The sequence below is a fragment of the Lepidochelys olivacea genome (assembly GCF_965140295.1).
Source record: "Lepidochelys olivacea isolate rLepOli2 genome assembly, chromosome: 3".
NCBI classification, from domain to species: Eukaryota; Metazoa; Chordata; order Testudines; family Cheloniidae; genus Lepidochelys; species Lepidochelys olivacea.
In genome coordinates this window covers 192,618,892-192,639,418 of record NC_140413.1, presented here as the reverse complement: position 1 = coordinate 192,639,418, position 20,527 = coordinate 192,618,892, and the positions used below count along the sequence as shown (strand labels likewise).

General features: G+C 40.7%; 2 protein-coding genes across 3 annotated transcripts in view; one reads left to right on the top strand and one right to left on the bottom strand.

Annotated features, from left to right (window-relative positions):
* BFSP1 (beaded filament structural protein 1) overlaps window positions 1-6,970 on the top strand; it is a gene marked incomplete at its 5' end in the record, with an annotated part of 46,048 nt that extends 39,078 nt beyond the window's left edge. The window contains 2 exons of the mRNA XM_084625311.1: window positions 4,163-4,248; window positions 5,836-6,970. Of these exons, the coding sequence (XP_084481437.1) occupies window positions 4,163-4,248; window positions 5,836-6,755 (1,006 nt within the window). The 3' untranslated portion in view covers window positions 6,756-6,970. The remainder of the gene's footprint in view (window positions 1-4,162; window positions 4,249-5,835) is intronic.
* A 1,122-nt stretch (window positions 6,971-8,092) lies between these two features.
* Window positions 8,093-20,527, bottom strand: part of PCSK2 (proprotein convertase subtilisin/kexin type 2) — a 195,428-nt gene continuing 182,993 nt past the window's right edge. Inside the window, exons 11-13 of one of the 2 annotated variants that reach the window (XM_084623070.1) lie at window positions 19,386-19,613; window positions 12,982-13,189; window positions 8,093-8,361 (exon numbers count right to left, since the gene is read on the bottom strand). In XM_084623070.1, the coding sequence (XP_084479196.1) occupies window positions 8,278-8,361; window positions 12,982-13,189; window positions 19,386-19,613 (520 nt within the window). In that variant the 3' untranslated portion in view covers window positions 8,093-8,277. Of the gene's footprint in view, window positions 8,362-9,423; window positions 13,190-19,385; window positions 19,614-20,527 lie in introns of those variants that run through there. The other variant, XM_084623069.1, reaches the window with a different exon arrangement.

Genomic DNA, 20,527 nt, shown 5'->3' with positions numbered 1-20,527 from the left:
AGGGAGAGCCGCGCTCAGGGGCTGAAGGGGTGACTGGGGCAGGCCAGGGAAGGGAGAGCCACGCTCCGGGGGTGAAAGGGTGACTGTGGCAGGGAAGGGGAAGGGAGAGCCACACTCCGGGGGTGAAAGGGTGACTGTGGCAGGGAAGGGGAAGGGAGAGCTGCACTCCGGGGCTGGAGGGTGAGTGGGGCAGGTTGGAGAAAGGAGAGCCATGGTCGGGAGAGCCACCGGTACCTCTCTCCGCTGGAGCTGTTCCTGAGTGCTCCTCCAGGCTCCAGCAGCAGCTACTGCTCTTCTCACTCCCTGGTGGCAGAGGCGGTTACTGCAGGTAACCAGATTTTTAGTGTCCAGTCAGCAGTGCTGACAGGACACTGCCAGGTTCCCTTTTCAACCAGACTTTCCGGTTAAAAAAAAAACAAAACCCTGACACCTGGCAACCCTAATGATGTGTCCCTGGGGGTTGTGAGTGACAGTGCAGGAGCCTAGTATTTGATAACGGGGAATTTGTTTGATCCCACTAAAGCCTATGTGAACTTTAGTACCCACGGGGTTCTTAAAGCAGGAACTTGAGGACAGTGGTCCTCATCCAAAGCCCACTGAAGCCACTAGAGAGAGACAGCTCCGGGCCAGTGCGAGGAGAGTATGAGGTTCTCATCCAGCCTGTCAGTCTAGTCACCATTTGCCTGCTGTCTTTTAGTTTCAGTACACAAAGGACAGGTGCAAACGAAAGCCTTTCTATGATTCTGTGAACTGACTGCCCCTCTGCAGAGCTCTAATAACCTGTCAGTTACAAACTGGGGGCTAGCTGTTTAAAATCTTGCTAGCAGTTTGGGGCTAGATCCTAAAAAGGGACTCACCATTGTAGTGCTTAACTTTTAGGTGTCCAGCTGCCTCGTGGAATCCACAGTCCTGAGCTGGGTGCCCCGGCTCCCTATCCATGCCTGGGAAGGGTGAGATACCTCAGAATGCGATTCACAAAAGCCAACATGCTGAGCAGGGAGCTACCCACGCTAACCAATAGGAAAGTCCCAGGAGAGGTGTGCAGTTTAGGTCCCACCCCGCAAAGGGAGATAGGTGCCCAATGGGAGGCATCTCCCTCCATTTGGGATTGACCACTGTGAACGTTATGCTGGAGTTAGGTATGTCAGTCAGGGCAGCCCTTTCTTTCCAAAACCAAAAGCCAAGGAGATAGCATCCACATATAGGAGGCCAGAGTTCAATGCCCCCTCTGCCTGATGTGAAACAGTGACTGGAACCCAGGTCTCCTACCTTGCAGGTGAGTGCATGAACCCTGGGCAGGAGGTACCGTGGGGTCAGGCTTTCTCAATCTTGACTGTTAGAGTGGCTTCACTTTGTATAAAACACTGAAACATTCATTGGGGCAGAGAGAGAATGATTCTCCAGCCTTTATAAACTGTGGACCAGGTTCAACAGGAGAGATTAAGAGACTTCCACAGCAAAGTATCCCATAGCTAGCGCACTCACCTAAGAGATGGGAGACTCAACGTCACATTCAGTCTCCGCCTCAAGCAGAGAGGGGAAGTGAACCTGGGTTTCTCATATCCTTAACCATGAGACTAAGGTGTTGGAAGTCTAGGTCTACCTCCTCATCTGCCCTCTTCCCTCCCCAACCCCACGGCCATTTGATGTGGGGTTAGGTGTGCTCTGAGCATGCCTACCAGAACAGGCCCCGCAGGTGAGCTAGGTGGGACAACACCCGGTTCGAAGATCTCGCTGGGGTTTAGGTGTGAGATAGCTGCACTGCTGCTGCTGTCTGCACTTACAGGACAGCATGCTGACACACTCAAAACACCTGCACACAACACACCCCCTGTCACACTCCACCCCCCCCCATTTGAAAAGCACGTTGCAGCCACTTACACCCTGGGCTAGCTACCACAATGCACTGCTCTTTGTGGCGTTCCAAGAGCTGCTAATGTGGCCACGCCAGTGCGCTTCCAGCTGACAGTGTGAACACACGGCAGCGTTTTCCCTGCTGCGGTCTCCAAAGGCTGGTTTAACTCACGGCGCTCTACAGCTGCAAGCGTAGCCACGCCCTTCGCTGCCTAGGGACATGAGACACCTCCAAGATTAGAAGGCAGCTGAGCAGGGTAACTGAAGATCACACTGGTGTCTTTGGAGCTAGCACTTGGCTCTAGAAACAGGCAAAGTTTTATTTCCACTGAAGGTTCCTGTGACATCCCCCCCGAGTGCAGTCTGGATTGTGGAACCACCGTGACCCCTTTAACTCCCCTGCCCAGGCCGGTCTCCTACGCTGCTGTGCTAGTGAACAGCAAACGCCACCAGGCTCTGTTCACTCAGCCATCAGCATGCAGGGGCACACCAAGCGAAGTACATGAATGCTCTCTCCAGCCACTCATGAACTGTATACAAGGAGACACCAGCAAATCCCCCCCCAGCTCCAGCACTGCACCCCAGAAATGTGGGTCTTACACTGCTCAAGACCTTCTTGATCAATGCAAGCTCATTAATTAGCTTGCCACTGTGTCAGAGGGTGGTGGATATGCATCAGCCTTTGTAACCTGAATAGATTCCCTAAACACTTCAGCCAAAAACACACTGGTTTAGATTAAACATAAAAGAGATCTATTAACTACAGGAAGATAGATTTTAAGTGATTTATAAGTGGTACAGGCATAGGAGTTCAGAATTGGTTGCAAAAAGAAATAAAAGATAAAATTGCAGTCTAATTCCTAAACTTTATCAAGCGAGGTACAATTTGAAGTCATAAGTTTTCTCTTACCCCAAAACCCAAAGCAGTTCAAATGTTTCTTTTTCTTCCAAACGATCTTGTTGCCTTCAGTGTAGGGGTGGAGGGTAAGAGGTGAGGTGGTTATGTCACTGTCCCTTATTTTATACTCTCCTCCAGGTGCTGGAAAAATCCTTGCTGTGTCATGGGGGTTAGGCAGCCGCATGGTGTACATGCTTGAGCAACTGACTCTCATGTGAATTGTAAATCTCTTGTTTACAAGGCCTTTCCTGGTGAATGGCCGATGATGGTTGCTTGACACCTGATTGGGTGTTGGTCACTCCTTTGTTCCCAGAGACGAGCTAGTCTGTGCGTGTTTTCCAGATCGCAACGTTTCAGTGATAAACATAGAGCAAAAATCTCGTAACTTCATGTACAGTAATGATACCTACATTTCAACAGGATCGTAATGTTCAATAGATTATGATTTTTCCAATGATACTTCACAAGGCATTTTTTTTTTTTTTTTACAAAATAGCATAACCATACACAAGTGGTGCATATGGGGATACAGGTGGTTATTTTGAGGTACAGTGTGTGACAGTTATATTATGTTTTCTGACTCCGCTGGCCGGTCTCCAGTGCTGCAGAACCTTTAGTGGGGGAAACTGAGAAGTGACCTGATTTGGGCTTTTTTTGACCTGATACTTGTCACCATAAGCCTTATCCTTAAACTACATTTTGTGTGTGTGCTTGTGAAGCGAAGGGGCCTTTTCTCCTCTTATTTCATATGCCTTTGAGCTCCCACTGGTTCATTCAGAGTTGCAGATGATATGCAAGGTTAATTGAACAGAGCAGGAACAAGTAGGTCCAGTGCCTGGCTGGGAACACTAGAGGGAGCTTGCATGAAGAAAAATGAGCAGATGGCAAGAGCTGTTGCACTGAGCTAAGTTAAATAAGAAAGCAGTCAATAAAAGTAAACTAGATTCTTTATTTGCATTAAACGGCATATGCATATGGTTTGAAGGCTGTATATGGCCCTTAGGTCTATGGGGCAGATCGCCAAAAGACTTAGATACCCAGATCCTGCTGCCATCCAGGGGGCACGTGATGGCTAACTGCCCTTTGTGCCTTTCAAAATCTCCTCTTCCATTATGAAATCATTCCCTAGCAACACTAGGGTTGCTTTTTAAAACTATGTACTTTGCTCTACAGTCTATATGTAAGTAGAGTAGGCCAGATCCTCTGGTGGTGTAAATCAGCATAGTTCCATTGAAGACAGTAGAGCCACTGCTGGTTTACACCAGCAGGGAATGTGACCAATAGTACAGAGCCTATACATTATATTGATTTAAATGATATTTTATGTTCCCATTTTGATGTGAAGTGAATTGTTCTACTTGTTTAAGGTATTCTGGGGGAAATTTGACATATGCAAATTCTCTTTGCCAGGTTAAATTCTGCCATAATTGGAACCCCAGTTGCACTCTTCACACAGAGCTACAGACCCTGCCAAACTACAACCTGGAGAAGGCGAGGTAAGTATCTGATATTCTTTTCTTGTTTGAGTAAATACAATTTGCATTTTAAACCATTTTCATTTGTCTTCAGCATGGACCCCATTATTGGGGCCTAAATCAGATCCTATTGAAATCGGTTTACATCAGTTGGCTTCAGATCTGGCCCTTGAAGGCTGGATCCCCTAACCAATCGGTTCCTTTGCTATACTGGTAGCATGACTTAATGCAACCGAAGTAGCTTGCACTGAATTAATGAGATGCACAAAGAGAACTAATAGAACAGGCAGCCTTTTTAAAAATAATGCAAAGAAATCACATAGGATTGAGGTTATATCCCAAGTCTGATCATTCTTTCATTATCACAAAACAAGATAGGAACACTTGAGTAGCCCTGTAAATACAAATAGGCACTTTAGCCTTGTTTATCTGCCAGGACCCAGTTTGAGCTGAATGAAGTCACAGTCAGTGCTGTATGATTGCTCCCCAGAACTGTATGATTAATACATTTAGAATTAAGATGTTCGTAAGAGCAGGAACTAGTGAAGGCAAATATCCGGGGCTAAAGTAGAAATGATTTTCTAACAATGGAGATGGATGGTTTGATACCTAGGTGCTTTACATACCAAGTTGATAGATGTCTCAGAAGTTTCATAAATAGATAGGTAATTGGATGTTTCACTGAAAACAAGGCATGTTAAAAAATGAAGATAAACTGTCGCATGTTCAAATTTTTGGAGACCAAATAGGGTGTTTCCCCAGCATTGTGCCAAATACAGCAGGCTTAAATTAAGTTTGTTAGTGAACAAATTAGCTACTAATATATGGGGACCAGATCCTCAACTGGTGTACATAGATGTATCTCCATTGAAGTCTATCAAGCTATGATCATTTACACCAGCTGAGCATTTGGCCCATGCATCTAACTGTACTTTGGATTATTACCTACAGGACTTGACTTGAGGGTATCTAGAGAGTAAGGGAAGAACTTGCCTCTGTGTTAGGACATGAGCGAGTCTCCTGTCACCATTCACGTGATCCGCATTTATGGCGATAGCTCTGGGTGGAGTCTGCAATTCTTCCACAAGGAATGGAGCAGGGGGAATGTTTTGAACATGGGGATGTTTTTCCCCATCACATCTGGGAGACGCTTCTGCAGCTGGAAAGCCCAGGCGTCCTGTGAAGCAGCCACAGGAGCTACTTCCATGTGGCTATGGCCCTTAAGCCTGCTACTGATTCAAGATAGTGGTGTTGCACACTATATTGAAAAGCAGCAGTGAGCCCTAAATGTACTTTCAGAGCATTAGTCTCATCTTCATAGATGCTGATTTTGTACACAGTTTTGTACATGCAAAAGTTAGTATTTATACATTTTATGTATAAAAGTGGTGTTTGTACATGCAAAATGGACACATGCCCAGTATTGCACACTCAGAATAGCCATTTTCATACATAAAATGAATACATGCCCACCTTTGCATCTGCATTCTGTTCTGCACACACTGTACTGACAATGAGGCCCTTTGGTTTGGAGATAGATTGCTAAACTGTCTTGGGCAACACCTTTCAATGTTGTGTGCTGTTGCCTTTGTTTTGGATTTTCTTTAGATATCACCCTGGTTATGCAAGAGATTGCAAGTGCAAAACCAAGACAAAAAGGTCTGGCAAAGAAAATTTCTAGGAGAAAGGAGATCACTTCCAAAGACATAGATGGGTTTTCACCTGAAAACAGCTATGAAAGAACTCTGGAAGACTTTCATCAGGATCAGCTGCAATTTAAACATGAAAGCACAGTATGTGAACCTAAGCAGGAAGAATTAGAACTAGTTGAGCAAGAAACAGTCCCAGAGGATGTGCCTGATGGAGCTCGGATAAGTAAAGCTTTTGATGAATTGTGTAACACTGTGAGAGAGAAAATAAGATGCTTCAAGAGACCCGAGCCTAAGACTGACTTGTCTACCAAAGAGAGCTATGTACTTGTCACAGGGGAAGCAAACTATGACCATCCTTGTTTCTATTCTTCCTCCACCCCGGCTGGAGGTGGGATCATTGTTTCCACTAGCAATGGAAAGATGCCAAATGGTGGGGAGGTGGAGCCAATTCCAGAGCTGCCTGAACCCTCTGAACCATCAGCAAATGAGAAAGGGGAAGTCCATGAAATGCAATATGAGCTTGAAGAGAGAGAAGAAATAAATGAACAGGGCAGAAAGTCAGAAGAAAAAGCTGAAGAGCCCTCAAAGCAGCCTGACATCACTGGGCCTGAGGCAGCACCTCCAGCTGGTGTAGCCGGCCCTTCTGAGCCAGACGTATTTGAAGAGACAGAGCATGACAGAGAAGACCAACGAGGAGGCCAAGCATTCAGAGAACCAAGCTTACCCAGTTCCATGAGCTATGAGAAGGTGGAAGTAGTGGAATCTATTGAGAAGTTTTCAGATGCCAGAATTCAGACTTACGAAGAGACAGCTATGATTGTGGAGACAACAATTGAGAAGACAAGCAAGAAGAAGCTAGGAGACAAAGGCTCTTAAGTTACATCATTTGATAAGCAACTTGTCTGGCATAGTTATTAAATGACCATATTTTTCCCCTGACCCAATGCTAACATAGTGAGACTTTTGCTGTTTGATATAAAACATTGATACATGAATGGCCATTCTGCCTGGTGTAGGTTTATCTTTAATGTAATAATCACTAAAATAGTAGGTTCATTTACGCAACACTTTTTGTGATTAGGACAAGTAAAAAATTATTATTAAGAAGTTGCCTGTCTAAACCACACCTACGTAATCTGTGCCCACTACAAATTGGCCCCTTACAGTTTATATTCCTCTAATGATGCTTTAGCTGCCATTAGTTTCCAATTTTCAGACAGCTGCAAATGTTAGCTTGTGACATCTGGTTCATTGAATAAAAGCTTTGCATCCTAAAGAACATAGTCACAGTGGGTGTGTGTTACCTTTAACATCAAACAGTAGCATTAACGAAGCTAGTATTAACCAATTAACCAACTGACTGGCATGATGTTTTCAAGATGAAGGACTAAGCACTTTAATTCAGTAACGTATTTCAACCATCCCTTGTTTATACTCTGTAGGTATAGGAGAGCTTAGCAATCATTTATTTTTAGCTATGTTACCAAACAAAAATGTGGCTGAATTTGTCATTAAGATCTTACTACATATCATCTAGGCAGCTGAGAATAAAATATGCAATGATGCTAAAAGAGAAAAAGGGACATCTTTAAAAAAGAATGTATTAACAGTCTTCAGCCTTTACACACAAACCTCTCATTGACTTCAAGGGGGCCAGGATTTCACTAGGGTTTTCAATTGTGTTTATTTTTAAGCAGCTTGCATCTAATTTTTATGCTTAAATGTCTGTTACTGTCTGATTTTAAAAAATAGCTTCCTTGAACTCTATTAAAAAAATTGTGCCCACTGCAAAATCTTATGTTACTGAGGTTAAGGTCTTTAGTGCACATTGGAATATCTTCAGAGGATTGCAGACACTTCAAAGATTGTCCGGTTGGAGTATTCAGTGTATAATTTTTTCCCCTCAAGTTTCTTGCATTTTAGTGATCCAGACCTAGAAACCCTATATATGATCCTGCACCATCTTACTTATGTGATCAGTCCTATTAAACTCAATGGGATTGCTCAAGCACATAGGGAGTGAAGGTTTGCAGGACTGTATCCTGTTTTTGACACAAGAGAAAATATAGTTACAGTATTACACAGCTTGTCAAAAATTGGAATTCTGTCCTGTGGGAAATGCTGAGATTTTGATATTCATTTTCATGTACAGATGAGCCAAAATATGGAAATTTTTCACAGAAGGGACAGTTCCAAAAAAAAATTGTCGAAACACTTTATTTCAACTCATTTAGACATTCACCTGCATCCACCTGAGCTGCCACAGTGCCTCCTGTGAGGAGTAGCTTGGGTGCCTTAGGTCTCCCATTCTCCTCTATGGGTCAGGATTGCTGGTTCGACTACAGCTTCCTTGATGTACTGCGGTCTTGGGACTCCCATGATGCACAGCAGCAGCAATTCAACCAGAGAGGAGACCATTGTAAATCATGGGAAATATAGTCCAGCCACGGATGCTATAGAGGCTAATGGCGGCATGAGGCTCCTGATTAAAAAAAAAAAAAAATCAAAATTTTCCCACAGGAAACTTTTTTTTTTAAAATGGAAAAGGAAGTTTTCTCAAAATCAAATCAATAGAAAATTCCCAACCAACTCTAATAATTACCCAGAACTAAAAATTTATCATGAAATGTTAATGATGCTCCCCTACTACTGTAGATTGCTTTCCTACTATCTCTTTTTCACATCCATATAGGCCAAATCCTGCTCACTTTATTCATGTGAGTAGTCCCAGCAATTTCAATGAGAATAAAATCTTCCACGTCTAGAACCATAAAAATGTGTGCATAATTTGGGTATTACTTCAGGGCAAAGGCTGTGGCTCTGCTGAGGACTTAAACAAGTACTTCAGTTTAAGCATGCGAGTAGTCCCATGAAAGTTAAGCATGTACTTAAATGTTTTGCAGGTGTCGGGCCTAAACTGTGAAGGCCTTAACTCAGTTTTTACTCAGACAAAACATATTGAAAGGGCTGAATAAAAACTGTGTAAGGTCTTCAGGATTTATAGGGCCATTGGGATCTAAATTAACAAGAACCTCTGACAAAACTCCTACTACAGCATATCAGAATGTTCTATATTACATAGGGCTTGATCCTTTCCTCCCCGCAAGCGTGATAAAACACCTATTGACTATGAGGTGAAGAGAATCAGGCTCACACTCCTAATCTGTTCATCCTTATTACATGCTGCGGGGCAAGAAGAACCATCTGTATACTTTTTTCCTTTGGAGCTTGATGATGCATTTTACTAGCTAATCATTTTGTGGCTCAAAATGGCTATCTGAGGGGGTTTTTTAAGTATTTTTCAAACAAAACTCCCATTTCAGCTTCTGTTCTGCATTCGGAAAAGCTGAATGCCCCTTCCACTTTCAATGAAGCTGGATCTAATGAAGGCTGATTGTTCGCAGGACAAGATGTACTGTGTCTCACAGCACTGTTGATCATTCAGGCACTGACTCAGGAAAGCACATAAGTAAAGTCTTAAAGTTAAGCACCTGAAGTCAATGGGACTCAAACACATGCTTACCTTTGACTATGTGGTTAAGCTCTTTCCTGAATCGGGGCCTCAATCGACCGTGCTCCATTGTATAACACGCCTAACAGCTACAACATTGCTGAAAAGCATTCATTTTACTGCCTTTATGCGGGTATGCCTTTATCTCCTGTGTATTAAACTTACCTGAGATGTTATTTACCTTATCAGGCCTGCATTATTAAAAGTAGAGCATTTTGAAGTGGTTTCACTGAATACATGTCACATCCCCCATGACTTCTGATAGGCAATGATGATAGGACCTGCCAGTTTACAACATCTCTTTATTTTACTCAGATTATAAAACATCATCACAGGGCTTTATATGTTAACAACATTCACCTGTTTTAAATTGAGAACTGAATTAGTTCCTCTGTTATAAATGCTAATAAATTAATTTTATTTTGCATCTGCAATACCATAAAAACTTATTCTAACTGGACATTTTTCAGTGCTTACCCTGATGCAAAAATTCTGAAGAGTTTGAAGTCTAGCTATATATATATATATTGTATATACACGCATATCAAAACTCGTAATTTCTGTTAATCGTCCCTTACAGTCATCTTGCACTTAATAATTTAAGTCAACATTATGAAAATATGAACACCCATTTAGTTATTTTGCTGCTATATAAGACATTTAATGCTTAAACAGAGAATTGCAAAATTACATGAATGCACTAGGAATTAACGTACACTTTCATTTAAAATCGCCACAAGGACATTTCTTAATCCAAGAACTTTCCCCATATTTTAGAATACTCTTTAATATATTTAAATGAGCTGTTTCTTTAGTAAATACATACACACAAACATGATGCATGAATGTATATGTATTTATTATGTTCAATACTATATGTAATATATATTAGGTATGCTTGCATATGTATATATATTACATACTATATATATATATATATCATGTGTGTTTGTGTGTTATCAAACGCATATGTACACATAATAGGGGAAAATTCTTCCCTCAGATAGAATCATAGACTATCAGGGTTGGAAGGGACCTCAGGAGATCTAGTCCAACCCCCTGCTCAAAGCAGGGCCAATCCCCAATTTTTTTTTTGCCCCGATCCCTAAATGGCCCCCTCAAGGATTGAACTCACAACCCTGGGTTTAGCAGGCCAATACTCAAACCACTGAGCTATCCCTCAAAACCCATTGAAGACAATGGGCGTCTTCCCAGTTCCAAAGACGCCCACATACTACTTTAAGAATTGGCTCATTGGCTACTTGTGTGGCTCTGAGGTTAGAATTGGGCCCATGGTGTCCTTTGGTTTATTTTAAGGCCACCAGATGAAATATAGTTGATGCTTTCCATCTATTGGAACAAATGAACAACAACATGATTTTAAAAGTCACTCCTATTAGGTGGTATTTTACAACTAAAAGCTTGAGGGCTTCTTTCTCCTCTCACTTACACCTAAGTGTGACTCCATTGTCTGCAATGGAGTAACCCCTCAGTTACACTGGTGTAAGGGAATGGAGATCCTATGAACACTTAGGTGCTTAACTTGGCTTATAGTATACATAATGTAAACATAGTTTAAGTAGATAATTTGTTTGGGATTTGAAAGGAAAAGAAAAAAATCCTGTTATGGAAGGTTAAGAGATTAATATTCACTTGAGATAATAGAAGAAATATATATTCTGGGGTAAAACTATGCATTTCATAACCTGTTGGTGTCATTTTTAATCATTAGGTAAATACGTATTCATTTTAATTGTAGTTTGCAACTGATTAACCCAAACAGCTCTTGATAACACACATTTTAGATGCATAGCAAAAAATAGAAATTAATCAAATTCTGAAACTAGTTACTGCCAACATCCTAGGCCCCAGCCCTGCAAACACTTATGCACATAATTGTAAGCATGGAGTAGTTCTACTGAAGCCAATGTAACTACTCATGTACTTAAAGCTAAGCAAGTATGTTTGCAGGATTGGGCCCATAGTTACTATTCACAGATTACTAACTGAGATCCCAGTCTTGCAAACACTTGTGGGTGTTGTGTTTGCCACTGTGTAATCTCCATTGAAGTCAATGGCAGTAGATCGATCAGGCTCTGAGAGTTTAATTTACTTTTTTGGATCAGATGCTAAAAACACTCATGTGTAAGAGATTGCAGGACCAGGTCCTTTAAACAGCAACAATGATTTATGGGATAAATTTTCCCAAATTTTTTATTCTTTATTGCTCATCAAAACTAACTTTGCATTGTGCACATATAAAACAATCCAAGCAGCTTTTTTTCTTAAATAAGCTTGTATAACTCAAAACTGACCTAAGCTCTACTTTTTAAAATAAAAGGAAATTTGAACGAAAAATTGCTTTTGGACTGAAAGTTCATATGCCAAGTTTCTCCCATAGCAAATTACCAACCCTAGAATATAGGGGTCTGTAATGGAAATGCTGACACAGCCTTATCTTATGTTGCTATACTACATTTCAGTATAAAGGAGAGCAGATGCACATCGCAAAAAGAGTAGCCCTCTATTTTAAATTTCATTCCGAATGTGATGATTTGGCATAAATTGGATCTGAATTACCAAATTAACAAAAAATACTTGTGCTTTTAGAACATTTGGACCCTGTTTCCTAATGCACGTCCTTTATCAGACATTTTGTCTCACTTATTACATACAAATGAATCATCTCTAAGTCAAAAAATGTTCTGGAGTGTGTGTGTGTGGGGGGGAGGGGGTGTAAGTGTAAAAAGGAAACGGCAAAAGGCATTGATTTCTGAGAGGAGGTTACCATCTTTCTTAATCTCTGGATTATTTTTTCCTTCTTGGGCCTATTCCTACTCTTACTGAAGCCAATGGGATAACTCCCATTGAAGTCAATGGCGCAGAATCAGGCTGTTGGTCATTCAAAGGCATCTCTAGCCAACATGATACTGTTAACATCTGTCATGAAAGCTGACCAAATGGGTTCATTACCACTAACTGGCATTTTTAAAATTTTTAAATACAAACAACATTTACGACAAAAATATGAAGGGAAAAGCTATTACCTATTTCTAGGACACAAAATCATTTACAGTCACAAACTGTAGAGAGTAGTTGATAGGGAACAACATATTTGTGGCTTAGAGTAAAAAAAAAGATTGCTTCGGTTGTAATTAAAATAATCATTGACAGGATATAAGACTTTAAAATCAATAAAGTATGATAATTTGGCTATGGAGACATTGTAATATGTCTAACACAGAGGTCTGGATAGTAGAAAGGTGAGTAGAATGATCTAGGAAAGGAAAGAGGCCAACATGCAGAACAGTGCTAGTTCTTGCTTAGTATACTCTTCAGACTTCTCTCTACCGCTTCGTCTAATTCTTCTTCCAGCTCTTCCTTCTTGGACATAGCCAGTTTGGACTGGTAATCTCTTACTATTTGGTCTATATATGGTGCGCTTTGTGTCCCATGTAGCATCAGTGTCCATTCCTTCAGTACTCCCCTCTGTGGCATGCTATCAACAAATCCAACTTCCAGAACCCAAGTGCCTCTGGGGTCTTCTCCCCAAGTGTGTGTTGTCATGAAAGGCCATTTGTCAAAACCCACCTTGGAGTCATCATCTCTTGGACGTCGGCTCAGTAAAATGGATTTAGTCCCCATAGGTGATGTCATGTTGATGTTGAGGTCCCCTCGCCTAGTAGAGTTCACGGTTATAACTGCTTGCACGTGTTCTAGGTAGCGGACAAAGTTTTCTTTCCCCTCACAAGCATCAGTTGTAAGTGTTAGAACCAGCTTGCCACTTGATGGTATTTTTCTGAGGGTTAAATAACAATAAAATAAGTTAAAATGATACATACGGTGAGGCACACCTTATTTTTCATTAAACATCTACATGTGTTTATACAAACATACAAAAATACTGTAATAGAATTTGAAGAGCATGAATGAGCAGTGAGAACGGAACTCCTTAGACAGGTAGGAGTTGGAGGTTGTGCCATACATAATTTGAAGAATACAGTAAGTGCTCAAGGATGACCTATTGCCTCACCAAGTTAACTATCACTTCATATGGCTCACCATTGTCATCTTCATATCTACTCATCACCATAAAATAGTTGTGAGGTGACACCATCATAGGACCTAATCACATTAGCCACTCCATCAGGGGCTCGTTCACCTGCACATCTACCAATGTGATATATGCCATCATGTGCCAGCAATGCCCCTCTGCCATGTACATTGGCCAAACCAGACAGTCTCTACGCAAAAGACTAAATGGACACAAATCTGACATCAGGCATCATAACATTCAAAAGCCGGTAGGAGAGCACTTCAACCTCTTGGGCTACTCAGTAAAAGACTTAAGGGTGGCAATTTTGCAACTGAAAAGCTTCAAAAACAGACTCCAAGGAGAAACTGCTGAGCTTGAATTAATATGCAAACTAGATACCATTAACTTGGGTTTGAATAGAGACTGGGAGTGGCTGGGTCATTACACATATTGAATCTATTTCCCTATGTTAAGTATCCTCACACTTTCTTGTCAATTGTCTAAATGGGCCATCTTGATTATCACTACAAAAGTTTTTTTCTCCTGCTGATAATAGCTCATCTTAATTAATTAGCCTCTTAAGGTTTGTATGGCAACTTCCACCTTCTGTCTGTCTGTGTCTATCTTCTTCTTATATGTTCCATTCTATGCATCCGATGAAGCAGGCTGTAGCCCACGAAAGCTTATGCTCTAATAAATTTGTTAGTCTCTAAGGTGCCACAAGTCTTCCTACACTTTTATTTGCTCATTGAAACCAAAAAATTGCTATATTTGACATTTTAAACACACACACACAATTTTTCTACATTCTCAATATGTCAAATCCTGAGGCCTTCATTCCTTAGTTATTATAACCCAGTTCTTATGCAGAGAAACTTCAGTGAACTCAACAAAATTTGCCTGAATACGGTTGAAATAAAAACTAGGGACAACATTTATGGCCATCCTCTGCATGAGAGCAATTTATACTTTTTGGGTGAAATCTTAGCCCCACTTAAGTCAATGGGAGTTTTTGACATTGACTTTAGAGGACCTAGGATTTAACACTACCTGCAGTGATTAAAGTCCCATGGCATTTTTGGGGGGGGGGGTGGTAGGAGTGAGATTAACTGTTTTAAGAGTATGTGAAGTTTGTAAAGTGCTTTGCGATTCTTTGAGAGGAAAGGCACTGTTGTACATCTAAGGTATTAATTACTGATGATTAACCAAATTCAGATTAAGAGGGGGCAACCTGGGAAGAAGCATCATTCACTGTTCTCCCTTCAACTACCGTGCACTTTCCAAACCTAAGGTTATTTGTGTTAAAGCTTTCTGAAATGTATATGAAAATGTGACCTTTTCTTTATTTTAATAATTTAGAATAAAGTTTATTAAAACATCTTAAAAGCCAGAAGGGTATCCAAATTATTATTTATTTTATTATTATCAATTATTAATATTATTATTAAGTGAAATAGGCTCTGTTCCAGCCTGGGTTTTTTAGTAAAGATCACAGTCATGCAGTTTACTGATGTTTTTATTTTTAATGCTTTATTTTTATGAGAAATAGGTACAAACTGCTACACATATAAATCCCACCCTTTTCCAACAACAACATAGCACAATTCTTCTAAGAGCAGTACAGAAAGCATTTTACAAAAGGTGTGCCCATAAGCCTGTCTCCTCTTACAAGTAACAGTGTTGATCATGAAATCTTATGTTATAATGATGATATTACATAGCTCTTCTTATCAGTAGATCTCAAAGTGCTCTACAAAGAAATTCAGGATCATTACCCCCCATTTTATAGATAGGGAAACTGAGGCACAAAGCGGCAAAGTAATTTGTCTCAGGTAATCTAGCAGACCAGTTGTAGAGCTGGGACTAAAACCCAGCTTTCCTGAGCCCCTGGCAATTGCACTATCCACTAGGCTACCCTACCTTTCATACAGCATTACTAATGGCTTTGGGCCACATTCTGTTCCCCTTACACACATGGAGTAGTACCTTACCAGCACTACTTGAGGAATAAGTAAATACTCAGTGTGCATAAAGGGAGCAGAATCTTGACCATTGTACATATACATATCAACAATATAAAATGTTCAAAATAAAAGGTATAATGCTATAAAGATTTTATCTTCCAAATCTGATTTTCCACACAGCATGCACCAGCTGTAGATGGGGAGGGAAGTTGATTTAAAAGTCACTTAGATGTGAAATATGTTATTCTGCCAGTAAAAAACTTTCTTTGAACAGTTATAAAAATCAGCAATGATGCAGATCAAATTAATCAAGCTCAGGACACCTGGCTAGAAGTCTACACAACCTCTAACAGTGTGGTGTCATTATTGAGGTCTTGTTGGCATCCATATTTCCTCCATTTTGAAGCCTAGAGAATCTGAAACTTTAAATACAGAGGTCTTTTTGTCACATTACACAAAATAGGCTGTAGATTCTTCCCCAGCCTGTTTCTGCTGATCAGCAGTGTTGCTATGGCACACTATGGTGTATCCTGTGCTCACCAACCTAAATATAGAAAAGATTGCTGCAGCAATGCCCAGCTACAAAAATAAAACAATTATCCATGGCCGAAGCAAAATGTCAGTTACAGTCATCATCCAAACAATCTCTGGAGATGGGCTGGATCCTCCTCATACGAGTTTTGATTTTATTTTAAAACCCAAAGTATAAAGATGTTGCAGATCATGAATTTTATTATCCACATAAGAGGCATGTCAGATGTGCGGCATCAACACCGTAATATTTGACAGTTATAAAAAAACACAAACAAATATAAGGAGAGGAGGACTTGTGGCACCTTAGAGACTAACAAATTTATTTGAGCATAAGCTTTCGTGAGCTACAGCTCACTTCATCGGATGCATTCAGTGGAAAATACAGTGGGGAGATTTTATATACACAGAGAACATGAAACAATGGGTGTTACCATACACACTGTAACGAGAGTGAGGGTATGGTAACACCCATTGTTTCATGTTCTCTGTGTATATAAAATCTCCCCACTGTATTTTCCACTGAATGCATCCGATGAGGTGAGCTGTAGCTCACGGAAGCTTATGCTCAGATAAATTGGTTAGTCTCCAAGGTGCCACAAGTCCTCCTTTTCTTATTGCGGATACAGACTAACACGGCTGCTACTCTGAAACCTGTCACAATCAAATATGTTAGGTGCATACTGTGAATCAAATGTATGCTAGCATTTTCTGGCTTGAGTCTGTAACAGATTAGGGAGAGATTTTCAAGCACACAGTTACCAGTAAGGCCATTTCTATGAGAGTCAGGCACCTATCATTTGTGCCTTTGAAACCTCCCAGATCTTGGAATTTGTCCAACCTGTGCTAGGTGTAGCTCAGGAGGATGTGAAAAGGTGGCTTCAAGCCACTTTTTACTGCCCTGTTTGGCAAGTGGAGCAGCCACAAAAGGAACGTGCAATAAAAGACCCATGGCATGGCCACGCTTGGCCCAGGTCAGCTGACTCAGATAGTCCGGGATCAGCTGTGGAGCTATACTATTACAATGTAGATGCCCGGGTTCTGAGACCCTATGGAGGGGAGGGTCTCAGAGCCCAAGCCCAAATGTCTCCACAGCAGTTTTTAATTCTGCAGCCCCAGCCCAAGTCATCTGCCCTGGGCTTTGAGGTGCAATGGGTTTTTTTTAAAATCACAGCATAGATGTCTCCAAAAAGGCTTTCTTGTTCCTGGGAAACCCTGGAGAGCAAATACATTCCAGCCATATCCCTTGTTCCCTGGATACCTCCACCGGGACAAAGCACCTCTTTAAAAATACTTTAACAGTAAAGAGCACCAACTTTCATTTATTTTGCCATCCCACCATGTCTTTCAGTTGGGGATCTTTTTTGATGTGATGACATTAATCATTGCAGAACGACTGCATACTTCTAATACATTTCAGTGGGAGACTTATGAGGTACAGTACGGAGCTACTTTTTGATGAATATGCTCACAAGACCTTGCTACAATTTTAACTTTTGAACACAGCCCGACATAATGGACTAACCTCTTTCATTTACCCCAGTATAATCCCAGTTTACTTTAAGGGTGCTGCATTAAAGTGATAGAGGCTGTGACGGTCAAAAATTTTTCAACACTTTTTTTAATTAAAAAATACTGAGTTATCAAAACCAAAAAACTTTTCATGAAATAGGGTTGGAGTTGACAGATTTTCCCCACTCAAAAAAAAAAGTTGAAAAAAAAGTTATTCAATGGAAAATTTCCAATTTTTCACTGTGAAACAACTTGTTTAGAAATTTAAGCTAATACAACTGAAAAAAGTTAACAAAAAGAATGATGAAATCAAAACACATTTCAATTGACCCAAAATGGAAAATAAAAGGGTTTTCAGTATGCAAATATTTTTGATGTTTTGACTTTTCATCCTGCCCAGCTCTACTTGAGAGGAGATTTTGGCCCAATTTGTCTTTATAAACAATCATTCTGCATTTTAGTTATGCAGTCAAATCTGAATCACCCCTTGGCTTTGGTTTTGCAGAAACAAAATTTAATGGATGAGGTTTTGCAAAAGCAGCTCACAGCCTTCCCAGCCTATCTTAGATCTGTGCCATGGTGGTATATTGTTTTCTTATCCTTTTCCTATAAAATAATAATGCCTTTAACAATGGCACTGAAAAGCCAAATTGCAAATGTCATAGGCATAAACTGGCCATCATTAGGTTAGTATTTCAAATAATTAAATTAACTTTAGTTGTTGTAGTCAATTAGTATTAATTGATTCACTTGTTGACTCATTCTGCTTTGCACATGAAAGTAATCAGAAAATAAATTTGCCTACCTAGCTGGCAATTAGAGATGTGGAGAACATAAAACAAACAATTAAATGCTGTAATGTTCAAACTGAATCTTTGATACCTGTGCATGACTGTTTTAGTTTTCTGGAGTTAAAATTATCCATTAAAATAGGAAATTGCCAAGTTTAAATATCACATTGTAACAGAATATACCCATGTGTTCACACCCACACACTACTGTAATAAACTTTTTACAAAGTATGCTTTGTAAGGTATCATTAGAAAACTCATGATTTTATGGTCAGTATTGTCCTGGTAAAATGTGTATTAACATTCTATGTGAAGCTATAAGATTCCCATCTATGGTGTTATTAACACTTGTTTAAACCCCACAGCTCTGCCCAAACAGAAATTGGCAAACAGGCCTATCCCAAACAAAGGTATATGTGCTCTACTTAATTTGCATTTAAGCAGTAAACAGAGTCATCAAGCAGGAAGGGATGACAAAGGGAGTTCAAACATGTGAGAAAAAGCCAGCAGGGAACATCCTCCCACATAGCCTTTGTGTCCTGTGCCTAGCTGGAAATATTTTTCAAGAGGGAGACTGAAACTACAAAAAAAAAAAACACAGAGGGACAAATACTCCAAGGCACCCATCTCTCCCTACCAACTGCATTCACTGGACTCAAAGAGACAAAGAAAGCAGGTGTTATACTCTGGGGAGGGGTCCTGACCTGAGAGTTTGGTCAATAATCTGTGGAACATATGAGAAATTTTGCTTGATTCTAATTTAGTTTGTTAAATTAGGCTTTAGCAAACATCTTATCTTTATTTTTCTCGTAACCATTTCTGACTTTTATGCCTCATTACTTGTACTCACTTAAAAATCTCTTTGTAGTTAATAAACTTGTTTTACTGTTTTATCTAAACCAGTGTGTTTAAATGTAAGTGTCTGAATAACTATTTGAGATAATAAGATGGCATATTATTCCTTTTAAGGAATAATGGACTTAAAATATTTGTGCTGTCGAGGAGAGGCCTGAGCAGTACGGGACATAAATTTCTGGGGGAAAAAAATCAGATACTGAGGGTGTATTGAGGTCACTGTTTCTGTGTGTGTCTGTGGTCACTTAAGTGCCTGAAAAGGGAACAAACTCCATAGAGCGGGAAAAGAGCATTGTCCTCACTTACTCAGGTTCTTGTATTGATCCTCCAACACAGTGGAATCTCTCTGGAACAGTCTTCCAATCTTTTGCCATTTTAACCATTGCCCCAGCATCGAGGACTCCATAGCCAAACAAATGGTTAAATTCCAGACCAACACCATTTCTACGCCATTGATGGACTTCATCATGAAGTTGGTTCCTTTTGGAGGTGAGCACTGTCAGATGCTGCAGGTCTCTCCACGTCAGTTCCAGGCTATGGAAGAATAACATAAAAAGGTTGTTATGTTGTGGGGTTTAGAAGAGGAATGACAAAGTATGACATGTCCAAACTCTTCATTCCATACAACCTGCCTCAGAAAAATCCTCCATATCTTTTGGCCCAGAACAATTTCAAACCAAGATCTATTGACACAGTGCAGCTAAGAGGATCTGAGCACCATCATTGCCAGGAGGCGCTGGAGATGGATCGGCCGTGTGCTTCGGATGGAAACTGATTCCATCACCAGAGTAGCAATAATATGGACGCCTGAAGGCAAGCGAAAATGAGGCTGCCCGAAAACAACATGGCGAAAAGCTGTGGAAGTCGAGCTGAAAAACCTGGGGCACAGCTGGGGAACCATTGAAAGACTTGCCAGAAACAGACAGGAGTGGAGGAGCTTCATCACTGCCCTAAATGCCAGAGGCGTAATAGGAACATGATGATGATGGTTTTCTCTTTCCACAATACGTTTGAAAGGACTGGTGTATTTGAACACTCAGTAAGGTAAATGCACTAAAAATAGCAGTGTAGATATCGTGGCTCACATTTTAGCTACTTTTAGTATGCAAGACCAAGTCTATCTACTGAGACTGCCTACAATGGCATATGGCCCATCAGCCACTGCCAGTAGCAAAAATACGCAGGAGACAGGACACTAGCTGGGAGGGCTCTGAGTTACTAGTGAGAATTCTTTCCCAGGTATCTGCCTGGCAGGTCTTGTCCACATGCTCAGGGTTAACTGATCGCCATATTTGGGAATTTTCCACTGGGTCAGACTGGCAGAGATCCTGGGGGTTTTCCACCTTTCTCTGCAGTATGGCACACGGGTCACTTGCAGGTTTAAACTAGTGTAAATGGTGGATTCTCAGTAACATGAAGTCTTTAAACCATGATTTGAGGACTTCAGT